The sequence below is a fragment of the Pleurodeles waltl genome, chromosome 7 (genome assembly GCF_031143425.1).
Source record: "Pleurodeles waltl isolate 20211129_DDA chromosome 7, aPleWal1.hap1.20221129, whole genome shotgun sequence".
NCBI lineage: Eukaryota > Metazoa > Chordata > Amphibia > Caudata > Salamandridae > Pleurodeles > Pleurodeles waltl.
This window is the reverse complement of record NC_090446.1, coordinates 172,936,482-172,954,377: the sequence shown is the minus strand read 5'-3', so window position 1 is coordinate 172,954,377 and position 17,896 is coordinate 172,936,482. Positions and strand designations below refer to the sequence as shown.

General features: G+C 45.8%; 1 protein-coding gene across 1 annotated transcript in view; it reads right to left on the bottom strand.

Annotated features, from left to right (window-relative positions):
• The window catches only part of LOC138303915 (protein 4.2-like), an 84,400-nt gene that overhangs the window by 25,986 nt on the left and 40,518 nt on the right, over positions 1–17,896 (bottom strand). Inside the window, exon 9 of the mRNA XM_069243471.1 lies at positions 14,257–14,499. Within this exon, the coding sequence (XP_069099572.1) occupies positions 14,257–14,499 (243 nt within the window). The remainder of the gene's footprint in view (positions 1–14,256; positions 14,500–17,896) is intronic.

Below are 17,896 nucleotides of genomic sequence, written 5' to 3'. Positions count from 1 at the left end.
CCTAATCCTATTGGGGAATCCTCCATCTGCAAGATGGAGGATTTCTAAAAGTTAGAGTCACTTCAGCTCAGGACACCTTAGGGGCTGTCCTATTCTCATTATTTTCTCCGGCCTTGCCGCCAAAAGTGGGGGCCGTGGCCGGAGGGGGCGGGCAACTCCACTAGCTGGAGTGTCCTGCGGTGCTGGCACAAAGGGGTGAGCCTTTGAGGCTCACCGCCAGGTGTGACAGCTCCTGCCTGGGGGAGGTGTTAGCATCTCCACCCAGTGCAGGCTTTGTTACTGGCCTCAGAGTGACAAAGGCACTCTCCCCATGGGGCCAGCAACATGTCTCGGTTGTGGCAGGCTGCTGGAACCAGTCAGCCTACACAGATAGTCGGTTAAGGTTTCAGGGGGCACCTCTAAGGTGCCCTCTGGAGTGTATTTTACAATAAAATGTACACTGGCATCAGTGTGCATTTATTGTGCTGAGAAGTTTGATACCAAACTTCCCAGTTTTCAGTGTAGCCATTATGGTGCTGTGGAGTTTGTGTAAAACAGACTCCCAGACCATATACTCTTATGGCTACCCTGCACTTACAATGTCTAAGGTATTGCTTAGACACTGTAGGGGCACAGTGCTCATGCACTGGTGCCCTCACCTATGGTATAGTGCACCCTGCCTTAGGGTTGTAAGGCCTACTAGAGGGGTGACTTATCTATACCTGCATAGGCAGTGAGAGGCTGGCATGGCACCCTGAGGGGAGTGCCATGTCGACTTACTCGTTTTGTTCTCACCAGCACACACAAGCTGGCAAGAAGTGTGTCTGTGCTGAGTGAGGGGTCTCCAGGGTGGCATAAGACATGCTGCAGCCCTTAGAGACCTTCCTTGGCATCAGGGCCCTTGGTACCAGGGGTACCACTTACAAGGGACTTATCTGGATGCCAGGGTGTGCCAATTGTGGAATCAAAATTACAGGTTAGGGAAAGAACACTGGTGCTGGGGCCTGGTTAGCAGGCCTCAGCACACTTTCAATTCAAAACATAGCATCAGCAAAGGCAAAAAGTCAGGGGGTAACCATGCCAAGGAGGCATTTCCTTACACAACCCTCCCCCCCAAACGAAAGAGTATGAGACTAACCTTACCCAAGAGAGTCTTCATTTTCTAAGTGGAAGAACCTGGAAAGGCCATCTGCATTGGCATGGGCAGTCCCAGGTCTGTGTTCCACTATAAAGTCCATTCCCTGTAGGGAGATGGACCACCTCAACAGTTTTGGATTTTCACCTTTCATTTGCATCAGCCATCTGAGAGGTCTGTGGTCAGTTTGAACTAGGAAGTGAGTACCAACGAGGTATGGTCTCAGCTTCTTCAGGGACCAAACCACAGCAAAGGCCTCCCTCTCAATGGCACTCCAACGCTGCTCCCTGGGGAGTAACCTCCTGCTAATGAAAGCAACAGGCTGGTCAAGGCCATCATCATTTGTTTGGGACAAAACTGCCCCTATCCCATGTTCAGAGGCATCTGTTTGCACAATGAATTGCTTGGAGTAATGAGGAGCTTTTAGAACTGGTGCTGTGCACATAGCTTGTTTCAGGGTGTCAAAGGCCTGTTGGCATTCTACAGTCCAATTTACTTTCTTGGGCATTTTCTTGGAGGTGAGTTCTGTGAGGGCTGTCACAATGGATCCATATCCCTTCACAAACCTCCTATAGTACCCAGTCAAGCCAAGGAATGCCCTGACTTGAGTCTGGGTTTTTGGATCTGGCCAGTCCAGAATAGTCTGGATCTTAGGCTGGAGTGGCTGAACTTGGCCTCCACCTACAAGGTGTCCCAAGTAAACCACAGTTCCCTGCCCTATCTGGCATTTGGATGCCTTGATAGAGAGGCCTGCTGATTGCAGAGCCTTCAAAACCTTCTTCAGGTGGACCAGGTGATCCTGCCAGGTGGAGCTGAAGACAGCAATATCATCAAGATAAGCTGCACTAAAGGATTCCAACCCAGCAAGGACTTGATTCACCAACCTGTGGAAGGTGGCAGGGGCATTCTTTAAACCAAAGGGCATAACAGTAAACTGATAATGCCCATCAGGTGTGGAGAATGCTGTTTTCTCTTTTGCTCCAGGTGCCATTTTGATTTGCCAGTACCCTGCTGTTAAGTCAAAGGTACTTAAGAATTTGGCAGCACCTAATTTGTCAATCAGCTCGTCAGCTCTAGGAATGGGATGAGCATCTGTCTTGGTGACAGAATTAAGACCTCTGTAGTCCACACAAAACCTCATCTCTCTCTTTCCTTCTTTGGTGTGAGGTTTGGGGACTAAGACCACTGGGCTAGCCCAGGGGCTGTCAGAGTACTCAATTACTCCCAATTCCAGCATCTTGTGGACTTCCACCTTGATGCTTTCCTTAACTTGATCAGACTGTCTGAAGATTTTGTTTTTGACAGGCATGCTGTCTCCTGTGTCCACATCATGGGTACACAGGTGTGTCTGACCAGGGGTTAGGGAAAAGAGCTCACCAAACTGTTGTAGGACCTTCCTACAGTCAGCTTGCTGTTGGCCAGAGAGGGTGTCTGAATAGATCACTCCATCCACTGAGCCATCTTTAGGGTCTGATGAGAGGAGATCAGGGAGAGGCTCACTCTCAGCTTCCTGCTCCTCATCTGTTACCATCAACAGATTCACATCAGCCCTATCATGGAAGAGTTTTAGGCGGTTTACATGGATCACCCTCTTGGGGCTCCTGCTTGTGCCTAGGTCCACCAGGTAGGTGACCTGACTCTTCTTTTCCAGGATTGGGTAAGGGCCACTCCATCTGTCCTGAAGTGCCCTGGGAGCCACAGGCTCCAAAACCCATACTTTCTGCCCTGGTTGAAATTCAACCATTGCAGCCTTTTGGTCATACCAAAACTTCTGGAGCTGTTGGCTGGCCTCAAGGTTTTTACTTGCCTTTTCCATGTACTCTGCCATTCTTGAGCGAAGGCCAAGTACATAGTCCACTATGTCTTGTTTATGCTCATGAAGAGGTCTCTCCCAGCCTTCTTTAACAAGAGCAAGTGGTCCCCTTACAGGGTGGCCAAACAGAAGTTCAAAGGGTGAGAACCCTACTCCCTTCTGAGGCACCTCTCTGTAAGCGAAAAGCAGACATGGCAGGAGGACATCCCATCTCCTTTTGAGTTTTTCTGGGAGCCCCATGATCATGCCCTTTAATGTCTTGTTGAATCTCTCAACAAGGCCATTAGTTTGTGGATGATATGGTGTAGTGAACTTATAAGTCACTCCACACTCATTCCACATGTGTTTTAGGTATGCTGACATGAAGTTGGTACCTCTGTCAGACACCACCTCCTTAGGGAAACCCACTCTGGTAAAGATACCAATGAGGGCCTTGGCTACTGCAGGGGCAGTAGTCGACCTAAGGAGAATAGCTTCAGGATACCTAGTAGCATGATCCACTACTACTAGGATGTACATATTTCCTGAGGCTGTGGGAGGTTCAAGTGGACCCACTATGTCCACACCCACTCTTTCAAAGGGGACCCCCACCACTGGAAGTGGAATGAGGGGGGCCTTTGGATACCCACCTGTCTTACCACTGGCTTGACAGGTGGGGCAGGAGAGGCAAAACTCCTTAACCTTCTGGGACATATTGGGCCAGTAGAAGTGGTTGACTAACCTCTCCCACGTCTTGGTTTGTCCCAAATGCCCAGCAAGGGGAATATCATGGGCTAAGGTCAAAATAAACTCTCTGAAACTCTGAGGCATTACCACTCTCCTAGTGGCACCAGGTTTGGGATCTCTTGCCTCAGTGTACAGGAGTCCATCTTCCCAATAGACCCTATGTGTTCCATTTTTCTTGTCTTTGGACTCTTCAGCAGCTTGCTGCCTAAGGCCTTCAAGAGAGGGACAGGTTTCTTGTCCCTTACACAACTCTTCCCTTGAGGGTCCCCCTGGGCCCAAGAGCTCAACCTGATAAGGTTCCAGTTCCATAGGCTCAGTTCCCTCAGAGGGCAGAACTTCTTCCTGAGAAGAGAGGTTCTCTTTTTCTTGTTGTGTTGCAGCTGGTTTCCCAGCTGACTTTCCTTTTCTCTTGGTAGGCTGGGCCTTTCTTCCAGAGTCCAGCTCTACTTTTTCACCCTGTGCCTTGCACTGTGCCCTTGTCTTGACACACACCAGTTCAGGGATACCCAGCATGGCTGCATGGGTTTTCAGTTCTACCTCAGCCCATGCTGAGGACTCCAGGTCATTTCCAAGCAAACAGTCTACTGGGATATTTGAGGAGACCACCACCTGTTTCAGGCCTTTGACCCCTCCCCACTCTAAAGTTACCATAGCCATGGGATGTACTTTAGTCTGATTGTCAGCGTTGGTGACTGGATAAGTTTGTCCAGCCAGGTATTGGCCAGGGGAAACCAGTTTCTCTGTCACCATAGTGACACTGGCACCTGTATCCCTCAGGCCCTCTACACTTGTCCCATTAATTAAGAGCTGCTGCCTGTATTTTTGCATGTTAGGGGGCCAGGCAGCCAGTGTGGCTAAATCCACCCCACCCTCAGAGACTAATGTAGCTTCAGTGCGACACCTGATTTGCTCTGGGCACACTGTTGATCCCACTTGGAGACTGGCCATTCCAGTTTTAGCTGGATTGGAGTTAGAAGTGGTATCTTTCTTGGGACAGGCCTTGTCTCCAGTTTGGTGTCCAGACTGACTACAGCTACGACACCAGGCCTTTTTGGGATCAAACTTTTTACCCTTGTACCCATAATTGTTTTGTGAAGAGGCTCTGGGCCCACCCTCCTGTGCAGGTTTTTGGGGGCCTGTAGAAGACTCTTTACTATTTTTGTTTTTGGCTGTTTCACCACCTTTCCCCTGGAGAGGTTTTGTGACCCCTTTCTTTTGGTCACCCCCTGTGGAAGTTTTGGACACCCTAGTCTTGACCCAATGGTCCGCCTTCTTTCCCAATTCTTGGGGAGAAATTGGTCCTAGGTCTACCAGATGCTGATGCAGTTTATCATTGAAACAATTACTTAATAGGTGTTCTTTCACAAATAAATTGTACAGCCCATCATAATTACTTACACCACTGCCTTGAATCCAACCATTTAGTGTTTTTACTGAGTAGTCTACAAAGTCAACCCAGGTCTGGCTCGAGGATTTGTGAGCCCCCCTGAATCTAATCCTATACTCCTCAGTGGAGAATCCAAAGCCCTCAATCAGGGTACCCTTCATGAGGTCAGAAGATTCTGCATCTTTTCCAGAGAGTGTGAGGAGTCTATCCCTACACTTTCCTGTGAACATTTCCCAAAGGAGAGCACCCCAGTGAGATTTGTTCACTTTTCTGGTTACACAAGCCCTCTCAAAAGCTGTGAACCATTTGGTGATGTCATCACCATCTTCATATTTAGTTACAATCCCTTTAGGGATTTTCAACATGTCAGGAGAATCTCTGACCCTATTTATGTTGCTGCCACCATTGATGGGTCCTAGGCCCATCTCTTGTCTTTCCCTTTCTATGGCTAGGATCTGTCTTTCCAAAGCCAATCTTTTGGCCATCCTGGCTAACTGGATGTCCTCTTCACTGGAGTTATCCTCAGTGATTTCAGAGAGGTTGGTCCCTCCTGTGAGGGAACCAGCATCTCTGACTATGATTTGTGGAGTCAGGGCTTGAGAGGCCCTGTCCTCCCTAGATAGGACTGGTGGGGGGGAATCACCCTCCAAGTCACTATACTCATCCTCTGTGTTGCCATCCTCAGAGGGGTTGGCTCTTTCAAACTCTGCCAACAGCTCCTGGAGCTGTAGTTTGGAAGGTCTGGAGCCCATTGCTATTTTCTTTAGTTTACAGAGTGACCTTAGCTCTCTCATCTGTAGATGGAGGTAAGGTGTGGTGTCGAGTTCCACCACATTCACATCTGTATTAGACATTATGCTTCTAAAAGTTGGAATACTTTTTAAGAAACTAAAACTAGTTCTAGGATCTAATTCAAACTTTTACCAAACTTTTAAACTCTAAAAGGAAATGCTAACAGGGACTAACACAAGGCCCTAGCAGGACTTTTAAGAATTTAGAAAAATTTCAAATTGTAAAAATCAATTTCTAATGACAATTTTTTGAATTTGTCGTGTGATCAGGTATTGGCTGAGTAGTGCAGCAAATGCAAAGTCTTGTACCCCACCGCTGATCCACCAATGTAGGAAGTTGGCTCTGTATGTGCTATTTCAAAGTAAGGAATAGCATGCACAGAGTCCAAGGGTTCCCCTTAGAGGTAAGATAGTGGCAAAAAGAGATAATACTAATGCTCTATTTTGTGGTAGTGTGGTCGAGCAGTAGGCTTATCAAAGGAGTAGTGTTAAGCATTTGTTGTACATACACACAGGCAATAAATGAGGAACACACACTCAGAGACAATTCCAGGCCAATAGGTTTTGTTATAGAAAAATATATTTTCTTAGTTTATTTTAAGAACCACAGGTTCAAATTCTACATGTAATATCTCATTTGAAAGGTATTGCAGGTAAGTACTTTAGGAACTTTAAACAATTACACTAGCATTTATACTTTTTACATAAAACACATTTAGCTGTTTTAAAAGTGGACACTGCAATTTTCACAGTTCCTGGGGGAGGTAAAGTATTGTTAGTTTTCACAGGTAAGTAAGTCACTTACAGGTTTCAGTTTTTGGTCCAAGGTAGCCCACCGTTGGGGGTTCAGAGCAACCCCAAAGTTACCACACCAGCAGCTCAGGGCCGGTCAGGTGCAGGGGTCAAAGAGGTGCCCAAAACACATAGGCTTCAATGGAGAGAAGGGGGTGCCCCGGTTCCGGTCTGCCAGCAGGTAAGTACCCGCGTCTTCGGAGGGCAGACCAGGGGGGTTTTGTTGGGCACCGGGGGGGGACACAAGTCAGCACAAAAAGTACACCCTCAGCAGCGCGGGGGCGGCCGGGTGCAGTGTGCAAACACGCGTCGGGTTTTCAATGGTTTTCATTGAGAGACCAAGGGGTCTCTTCAGCGGTGCAGGCAGGCAAGGGGGGGGCTCCTTGGGGTAGCCACCACCTGGGCAAGGGAGAGGGCCTCCTGGGGGTCACTCCTGCACAGGAGTTCCGTTCCTTCAGGTGCTGGGGGCTGCGGGTGCAGGGTCTTTTCCAGCCGTCGGGAACTAGAGTTCAGGCAGTCGCGGTCAGGGGGAGCCTCGGGATTCCCTCTGCAGGCGTCGCTGTGGGGGTTCAGGGGGGACAACTTTGGTTACTCACAGTCTTGGAGTCGCCGGAGGGTCCTCCCTGAGGTGTTGGTTCTCCACCAGTCGAGTCGGGGTCGCCGGGTGCAGTGTTGCAAGTCTCACGCTTCTTGCGGGGAGTTGCAGGGGTCTTTAAATCTGCTCCTTGAAACAAAGTTGCAGTTCTTTTGGAGCAGTGCCGCTGTCCTCGGGAGTTTCTTGTCTTTCGTGAAGCAGGGCAGTCCTCAGAGGATTCAGAGGTCGCTGGTCCCTTGGAAAGCGTCGCTGGAGCAGGTTTCTTTGGAAGGCAGGAGACAGGCCGGTAGGACTGGGGCCAAAGCAGTTGGTGTCTTCTGTTCTTCTTCTGCAGGGGTTTTTCAGCTCAGCAGTCCTCTTCTTCTTGTAGTTTCAGGAATCTCAATTCTTAGGTTCAGGGGAGCCCTTAAATACTAAATTTAAGGGCGTGTTTAGGTCTGGGGGGTTAGTAGCCAATGGCTACTAGCCCTGAGGGTGGGTACACCTTCTTTGTGCCTCCTCCCAAGGGGAGGGGGGTCACATCCCTAATCCTATTGGGGAATCCTCCATCTGCAAGATGTAGGATTTCTAAAAGTTAGAGTCACTTCAGCTCAGGACACCTTAGGGGCTGTCCTGACAGGCCAGTGACTCCTCCTTGTTATTCTCATTATTTTCTCCGGCCTTGCCGCCAAAAGTGGGGGCCGTGGCCGGAGGGGGCGGGCAACTCCACTAGCTGGAGTGTCCTGCGGTGCTGGCACAAAGGGGTGAGCCTTTGAGGCTCACCGCCAGGTGTGACAGCTCCTGCCTGGGGGAGGTGTTAGCATCTCCACCCAGTGCAGGCTTTGTTACTGGCCTCAGAGTGACAAAGGCACTCTCCCCATGGGGCCAGCAACATGTCTCGGTTGTGGCAGGCTGCTGGAACCAGTCAGCCTACACAGATAGTCGGTTAAGGTTTCAGGGGGCACCTCTAAGGTGCCCTCTGGGGTGTATTTTACAATAAAATGTACACTGGCATCAGTGTGCATGTATTGTGCTGAGAAGTTTGATACCAAACTTCCCAGTTTTCAGTGTAGCCATTATGGTGCTGTGGAGTTCGTGTAAAACAGACTCCCAGACCATATACTCTTATGGCTACCCTGCACTTACAATGTCTAAGGTATTGCTTAGACACTGTAGGGGCACAGTGCTCATGCACTGGTGCCCTCACCTATGGTATAGTGCACCCTGCCTTAGGGCTGTAAGGCCTACTAGAGGGGTGACTTATCTATACCTGCATAGGCAGTGAGAGGCTGGCATGGCACTCTGAGGGGAGTGCCATGTCGACTTACTCGTTTTGTTCTCACCAGCACACACAAGCTGGCAAGCAGTGTGTCTGTGCTGAGTGAGTGGTCTCCAGGGTGGCATAAGACATGCTGCAGCCCTTAGAGACCTTCCTTGGCATCAGGGCCCTTGGTACCAGGGGTACCACTTACAAGGGACTTATCTGGATGCCAGGGTGTGCCAATTGTGGAATCAAAAGTACAGGTTAGGGAAAGAACACTGGTGCTGGGGCCTGGTTAGCAGGCCTCAGCACACTTTCAATTCAAAACATAGCATCAGCAAAGGCAAAAAGTCAGGGGGTAACCATGCCAAGGAGGCATTTCCTTACAATACCTGTTGCGTGATGTAAGCTGGGTCTGTTGGTGCAAGCTTGTGTTTTTTGTCTATTCGTGGTGTCAAAATTCTAGACTTAACAGGTTCTTTAAATATTTCGTCTGCATGCCTGAGCATGCCAGGCAACATTGGCAAGCAATGGTATTGTGAATGTGTGGAGGATAATGTATTGAAAAGGAAATCCTCTTCTAAAGGCTCAGTATTCATCAGTACCTCATGATACGCAGCTGCTTTTTAAATTACCCGGTTTTATGATTTGCTATCCTCTAGTTGGCAAAGATTTGGAAGGATAGAGGTCTGCGTCATTTAGTAATATGGGATTTGGGTCATACAAATACCAGGGATCAACTATATCACCATGCGAAAAAGTATGAGAGTGTGTTGGTGAAGGCAATGGTGATGGGCTAGCGGGTGGTGGCGAGAAAGAAAGTTGTGGCAAATGTGGTGAAGAATATTCTAAAGGTAATGGTTTTTCCTTCCTTTTAAAGATTTTTTCTGGTGGTGGAGCAGTATCAAGATGTTCTTGAAACACCACCTTTCTTTTGGTTTGTGGAGGAGGTGAAGCAATGATCCTCCTTTTTGGATATGTATCCTTGATTGTTTGGCGTCCATGATTTTGAGAATAGGCTGAATGTCTGAATCTTCAGAAATATATTCTGATGTTTTAGGCGATTTAGAGGACTGTTCATCAAATGTCTTTTAGCTCTGCTTTAATCGGCTCAAGTCCTTGTTCCTCTGTGTAAGAATATTTTTTCGGCTCCGAAGTTGACAACTTTTTCGGTCCCTAAGATACAGCTGTGGTTTCCGCTCTGAAGCTGGACGTCGAACTTTCGACTCCAAAGAGTATGGACGCTGGCTCGGATGTGGAGCTTTTAATGGATTTGCTTGACTCAGGCATCGAAACGGGTGTGGCTTTTTTCGGCGCCGAACCCGAAGGTCGGTCGCCGATGATTTTCTTTCAGGTGGAACCATGGTTCTCTGGCAGTGGTGCACCCAAGGCCTTAACTGGTCTTTTGGTAGTGGGCGTAGGGGCAGTTGAACTCACATGCTGAGCTGCAGTGATCGGTTGGCTATCTTCGTCCGAGTCTGCTTCAGAGTCGGTGTCCTGAATGGAAACTGCTGTCTGGGCCTGTCCTTCTACGGTGTTGATGTACTCTGTACTTTTTGACACCATCTCAAGTCTTCTAGCTCTCCGGTCATGCAGTGTCTTTTTCAACCGGATCAACCGACAGGCTTCACTATCTTCTTCTCGATGCTCAGGAGAGAGACAGAGATTGCATACCATGTGTTGATCTGTAAATGGAAATTTCACGAAGCATTGAGGACAGAATCGGAATGGAGTCTGATCCATCAGGCTTTGGCGTGGTACGCCTAAACAGGCACGAGCTGGGCGCGCGCACCCAAAAGGGCGTTTTCGACTGTACTATCAGCTCGATTATAGATGGAAACGTGATCGAAACAATACTGACGGTGAAATAGAGTTATTATAAAGTTTCCGAATCGAAAATCTCGGAGCGAGAGGAAGCATGTCCGAACCCGATAGCGGAAAGAAAACAATCTAAAAAAGGAGTCGGTGCCCATGCGCACTATACCCCAAGGGAGGATTCATTCGATCCTGTGACTCGAAAAAAGTCTTCTTTGAAGAAAAACAACTTGTAACACTCCAAGCCCAACACTAGATGGTGGAAGCTATGCATAGCATGTGTATCTGCAGTTACACATGCCATCGAACATATACATACATATCTGTAATAATAAATATGTAAATAATAGTTCTATTATTCCTGTATCCTCAGTGGACACCACTGGTAAAGCACAAGGACACCCAGCATTTACTATATGAAGACATTTACACTACACACATCCTACTTGGGTTATATATGGGTCTCTCCTCTTCCCCTATTTCTTTAATGGTTATAGTTGCTGCTTCACGTGATAGACATATGCTTGTAAATCCTCCAAAGCCAGAAATCAGACTCCAGTTTGTGACTGAATCCTCAAGACCAGGATTTGAAGGTAGCTCCAAGTATATTAAACTTTACAAATGACAGCACCCTCTGTCATCCTATTCCCAACTTACAGTAATGTAAATTGCTTATTTCCCTAATCTAATCAATCCTTTAGGATCTCATTCACTTGGGAAACATATCTCATTTCGTCAATGAATGAAAATTTCGAAGCTCATGGAAAGGTTAAACTTCTAGAGCCTGATTTAAAATCTGCATTTTGTAGTACCTATAGTAGTATTTCTACATAATGCAATTCACAAATCTACTAGTGGATATCTCCACTTCCACCTCTTTTACGTTTTCCTTGGAGAGATCCCCACATATTTATACTTACTACTTAGTAAATGAGGATGACCCAGGGATGACTGAAAGATCTACTGCCAAATGCAAGAGGCTATTGGATGCACCCACACACAAAAGAGTAAGCCCACTGCTGTTAACAAATTGCACTTATAAAGTTACTACAGCCATAAGGATGACAACACACTAGTAAATGTAAATGTAAATGTACTCCAGCGTGGCCTTGAGTAGGCAGAACAATACACATGGCCCCTCGCAGGCGCTACCACACACTCTGATAGAAAGTCATTGATGCAAGAACCTAAAATAAATACCACAGGAAATAATGGTAAATAATCCATAAAATGATTAACTAATTCTATTTTTTTCTAAATTTAATAATAAATTAAAGTTTTCAACTTGTTAAAATTAAAAAATATTTACATTTTTTCAATACATAACTTTTACCAGCATGTAACACATTTTAAATCAAAGTAAACATTACTGCAGATAAATTTTATTTTATTATTCTTTAAGAAGTATTATTCATACATTAAATCAATATTTTTATAATAATGAATACACATTTAATTTGAGTTACCATGCTGTAACATTTTATTTAATAGGTTCTATGTAAATGCTAACTAGTTTAAGTTAATTTACTTTATATTTTGCAATAAAGTTTATTATTTGTTTTTAAGTATAACAAACATTAACAGTAGTCCCTATATCCCTATCCTTTCCCATGGGAAGATCTCAGATCTCAACTACAGTGGTGGATATCTCCAACTATATGGAGAAAATACTAGTAGTAACTATACACTCATAAGTTTCGTCTTAGAAGTCCTCATTCCCTGAAATGAGGCTGTGAAGACATGTAGGTCTACCCTATGGTGTAAATCTGCACTCGGAAAAGAAGAGTTTAAGCTTAGGTGTGAGAGTAGATTTATATGTGCATACATTTACATTTATAAATGTACCTTTGTGACTAAGACCACCACAATACATGGCTGTAGGATTACTTATCTTTTTTTAGTGCTTACTTATTTGTTTTTGAATGAACACCACATTTGTTTATTAATTTATGAGTAAAAAGTAATCTGTCACAATTTACTCTGCCATCTTATTTTGTCAGTTTCTACATGAGAAGGTGAACTCCTCAAGAAGGCTCATCTTGAACATCCCCTGCCGAGAACACTTCACATGGCACCTGAGAGATCTCCACTGACTCCCCGTCGAGAAGAGGATCAACTTCAAGCTCCTCGTACACGCTAATAGGGCCCTCACAAACTTGGACCCAGCTACCTCAACCACTGCATCAATGTTTACTCCCCTGCCAGACCTCTTGCTCCTTCCAGCAGTTGCTCACCACCGTAACCCACATAAAGAAGTCCTCAGCTGGAGGAAGATCATTCTACTACCTTGTAGCAAAATGTGGGAAAACCTTACCTCTCCACTTCAGACAGTCGCCATCACTACCTCAATGCAGGAAGGACCTCAAGAACTGGCTCTTCGACTGAACCCTGAGGACATATCCCACAGTGCCTTAATACCCTACGGGTGAGCAGTGTGCTCTAAAAAGAGTGATTGATTGATTGAGTGAACATTTGTTGAGACTTCATGGTGCTCCTACCTTTCCTTTATAGTATTATATTTTGTAAGCACAATGTTCACCAAAATTTCTCTGTGGTCTAACAGAGTCATACAATGATAAACGGGAAAACACATAGGGCTTTAAATGTTTTTACAATTATGTTCAACCAAACATTTAGGCCCTCATTACAACAATGGCAGTAAAAACAGCCTACTGCTGCGCTGACAGCTGGCAACAAACCGTCACCGTGGCTACCATCTGTCCGCCATATTATGATCACTGCCGGACTTCCGCCACAAGAAGGGTGGAAATCTGGCAGTGATCATACTGGCAGATGGCGGTAAGCACCGCCATGCTAGTTGAACGCCCCCAGCCGTATCATGACCTGTGATACGGCCTGGCGGTGTTCTGCTGGTGGGGCGCTGCTGGAGGTAGCAGCTCCCCTTCCTGTTCCCTGTCGGAAGGCCTCCTCGACAAAGGTAAGTCCGACAGGGGAGGGGGATGTTGTGTGTGTGTGTCTGAATGTGTGAGTGCACGTGTGAAGATGCCTGTGTGTGTTGTGTTGTTTGCGTGGCTGTATGCGTTTGAGTGAATGCGTGTAAGACTGGTGAAGTGAGTGGATGGAGGGGGCATCTGGTGAGTGTTGGGGAGGTGGGGGAGCCGCCTACCAGTGACAGAGAAGGAATTCCCTGTCACCGGTAGGGCCTACCGCCATGGTTCTCGTGGCATTGCTAACGCCACGAAAACCATGTTGGGAGGCAGGCTCATAATGCCGCCAGCGGTGCTATGCCAGCCGCCGGGCTGGAGATTGACATCTCCGGCCCTGCGGCTGATACCGCCATGGTGGTATGAGTGGAGAAGTGGCGGGTTGGCTGCAGCCAATCCACCATTCTCATAATGTGGCAGTATGTACCGCCAGCCTGTTGGCTGTACTACTGCCACATTTACACTCACTGCCGGGGTCATAATGACCCCCTTGGTCTCTCCTAACATTCCAGTCAATCACTGATGCGACACAGCCCACTCTGATAGGCCAAAACCACATTCATCCTTAACACTGGACATATGTTTGCACAATGAGATATTTCAACAGGAAAACAAGGAGTCATAACCTAAAAGACAGACAATTACATTTTATAGTAATTATATGTACTAGCTGATCCTCTGCCAATCATAAATTTGACATTGAAGGCCAAACATAGTGATATTAATTTTAGTACCACCTTCCCATAACCCAAAACACATTATTAGTGCTCTCTTATTACAAACTAATCTCCACCACATAGTATTTGAAAATGTACTGCCACAACTAACATCAAAGGCATCTTACTAGAGATAGTACATCCCCAGTGGTGTATGTGGTAAAACCCAAGTGACACTCTCTTGAATAATAATAACCTGCCCTAATATATTGGCAAAATTGGGAAGCACTTTGAAGTGGCCACAGTTCAGCATACTGAAACTATACACAGCGGCAGTAGTTAAAACAACCCAAAAAATAATAGCTGTTTTACCCTTGCATACCTTCTGGATATTTGTATAAGTGGGTGATGTCCTCACATCTTTCACTGCCAACGCCCTTGGTGCTGATGTTGTTGCCAACATATTTTGTGTTGCAATGGACTTTTTCCAAGTGCCCATTAGCAGAAAACAGCCAGACAGCACAGTCTGCATTCACCTCAGCGAAAAGGAAGGCGGAATCGTAGATCATGTCCACATCACCCTCCTTGATAGCTAATACTGGAGCAGGACCACAGCAGAACTTTCCTTAACAATTAAGCAAAGAAAAGTGAGAAAAAAATATTTAAACAAATTTACCCACTGGATGGACATTGATGCTGGTTTGAGCCTAGAACACAAATATTTGAACAGAAGTATTTTCTTTGTAGTGGCTGATGGTAAGACATTGAGGGAGATGTTGCTGTTGCAGCATTGAGCGTTGTTAGAAAAGCTATTCAAGTGTTTGAGAAGTCTTTACCACATGCACATCTGAAATGACTATAAAGCTATGTGGCATCAGAATTGGGGTTGTGGATCCCTGCAGTTGGGCGTTAATGGGTAAACTGAATTAAGCTGAACGGTCTTCTACACAGTTAGAGACCACAAGCAGAGTAGGGGGAATTAAAACCAATACACAGTGAGAGACAACAAGGGTAAGGGTTAGTACTTTCAATACACACTACATGGTGCAAGACCACAGAGAGAGGAAGGAATATTTAATTCAGTACACACTACACAGTGAGAGACTACAAAGAGTGGAAAGGCAATTAAATCCAATACACAGTGAGATACCACAAAGTGAGTAATAGCTGTTAAATCCAAAGCACACTATACAGCTAGAGACCACAAATAGTGTGGAAGGGCTATTAAATCCAACACACTCCACACGCCGAGAGACCATAGATGTAGCAAAGGCAAGTTAATCTGACGCAGACGACACAATGAGAGGCCACAAAGAGAGCAAGGGATATTGAATCCAATACAGCCGCTGGGTTTCCAATGCAGCACTACACACTCTAAAATCAAAGGAATGGAAAAGATGTAACAAAGTCTGAGAGATGATCAATCCTGTTTGTTTTCTTTTTATAATCTTTGATCGGAAGGTACTTTGTACTAGTGAAAAAGAATAAACTCAGTTTACCTGACTATGAAACCTTACTAGTAGTGAAACATTTTCAGATGCAGGATTTCATTCTACATTTTATTGGTACAGATTAACTGAGTTAAAAAAAGCATTGGCAAACCCTCATGTTTGGTTTTAATGTGGTAGTGCATTTAAACACAGCCATACACAAATGTATTATCTGTGTGCAACCTCTTCTGTGTCAGAATATCGACTAAAAGAATATAAAAAATATCATAGCCGAAATACTGATGACCAAAATATTATGGAGGTAAGTATATATTGGGAGGTACAAATTTTTCTATACTTAACTGCATACTTACGTACCTTGATGATGTATATGTCAAGGCACATATATGTGAGGACTGCTATAGTATATCTACACTTCCTTTTTGCTTACCATGTTGATATTTTGTTCGTCAATATTTTTGAGGCGCAATATTAATTATTCAGGGTTGTGTGAGGCATATCTGGCATTCTGCTCCAAGAATATGCTTCAGCAGCAAAGAGATCGTCTTTGGGCTCATTCCAAATAGAGGCATACAAACGATATGCCCTACATTTTTAGGGAACAGTTGACAGAGCTACACGCCGAGGCACAGATGTTGCTAATGGACATTCCTATACTGCTTGCTAGCAGAGGCGACAGTTTCTGAGCCTGATCCATCCATACAAGGGTACTTAAGTACATCGGTGAAAGCTTCCCATACCCCAACAAAGACTGCTAGGACGGAGTCCAGAACACCGCTACCCTCGGGCCATGGTGGTTTCCGAAAACAGGCTTAGGGGCACACCCATGTCACTCTGCCTGCGAAACACTTGACAAACGTTGAGAAGTTTAAAGCCTTTAAAGTCTCCTCAGTGGCAGTACCGAAAGCATAGGGCTCATCACCTTAGAAACAATACAATGTGTTGCAGCTGCCATCAGATCTGAAGCAACCTTCGATGCCGAAACACAGGGAGATCCCAGAGGCGCCGAAAGAATTCACCAAAGCCGACATCAGAGTCAAAGTTTGTGTCCACGTCCAAAACACCTTGAACGTCGGAACACACAAAAACAGGGTTGAAGCCAAAGCAAAGGCCTGTTCTACCAATTCTTAAGAAACTTCAAGATAAACTGGACAAGGTACAAAAAAAACCTGTTTATTCACCAGAACACTGGGAAAGTGGAGGCGAAACGTCCTCCACCCATATCTCTGACACTTCCTAAACAAAAGAAAACTTTTAAAGAGATCCTGGGACCAGCGTCACCCATGGCCCCCAAAAAGAAGAGAAAAGACAGAGGCACTAGTCTTATACTTTTCTCTCCTTCTCATCCTCCTTCTCAATCTCTTCCTAATCCTCTATCTCATCCTCCACCTACACTGCCAATACTGCAACCACTGGCAGTATTGCCACTCCATCTACAGCCCCAAGAACATCTCCTTCAGCGCAGCCACTTACATCACCTTCACAGTCGACACATTGATACTGGGGAGGGGGTGCCATATGACGAACCATATTTTCTAGACCCTCAAGGGGACCCAGACAGGACCCATAGGATCTCTATGACGCAGATCTGGTCCAGTAGGTCTGGACCTATAACCATCAAGCCCTCTCCACCTGAGGATACCACATTTTACCACAATATCAGTAGGGCAGCACACTATCACAAGGTAGACCTTCATACTTTAGAGCATGAGGAGAATATTTTAGTAGAGACACTAAACAGATCACACAAAACAGTCGAATCCCTTCCCCTGTCAAAAGGTATACTGAAATCCATGCAGGAAATCATTAAGCAGCCGGGAAAGTCCAGGATTCTAACCCCTAGTGTGGACAAGAAATATAAACCGTATCCATCACACCCAGCATATATCGGGGGGTCAGGTTTCCCCTGACTCTTTAGTGGTACACACTGCTAGAAAGAGGGCAAAGTCCCAGGGCATGCAGGATGCTCCACCCATGGATAAGGAAAGTAAAAAATATGCTGTAGCAGGGGAACCTGTTGTTGCACATGCAGCCAATCACCTGAACATCGCAAAGTCTGTGGGTTTACACTCACTTACATTACAACCGAACCCAGTGGGATGAGATGCAGACTACTGCAAAACCTCCTGGAGCAATATGGCAAAAAGGAGACTCAGTTGAGGAAGGCAGGACTATATCAAAGGTCACTATAAATGTGCACTGAATTCTGCGGATATCAGTGAAAGAGAGGAGCCTATTAGTATCCTCATTCGGTGTCATGCTTGGCTTAGTGTTTCTGGCTTTTTAGGTCTGATGTACAACAACATCTCTTGAATCTATCTTTTGATGGTCAAAATCTGTTTGGGCCACTAGTGGATGAAATGCTTGAGAAGCTAAAAAAAGGATATGGATACTAAAGCCATGGGGCCCCTCCAAACCTTTCAACATAGGGGTTCCTTTCGGAGGGGAGATTATAGAAGGGTGACAAAAGTCTGGAACATTGACTCATTCAGGTAATGCCCCAAAACAGCAAGCTTCCTATCAGGCACACTACTCAAGAGGTGCATATATTGGTCACACTATAAGAACAAT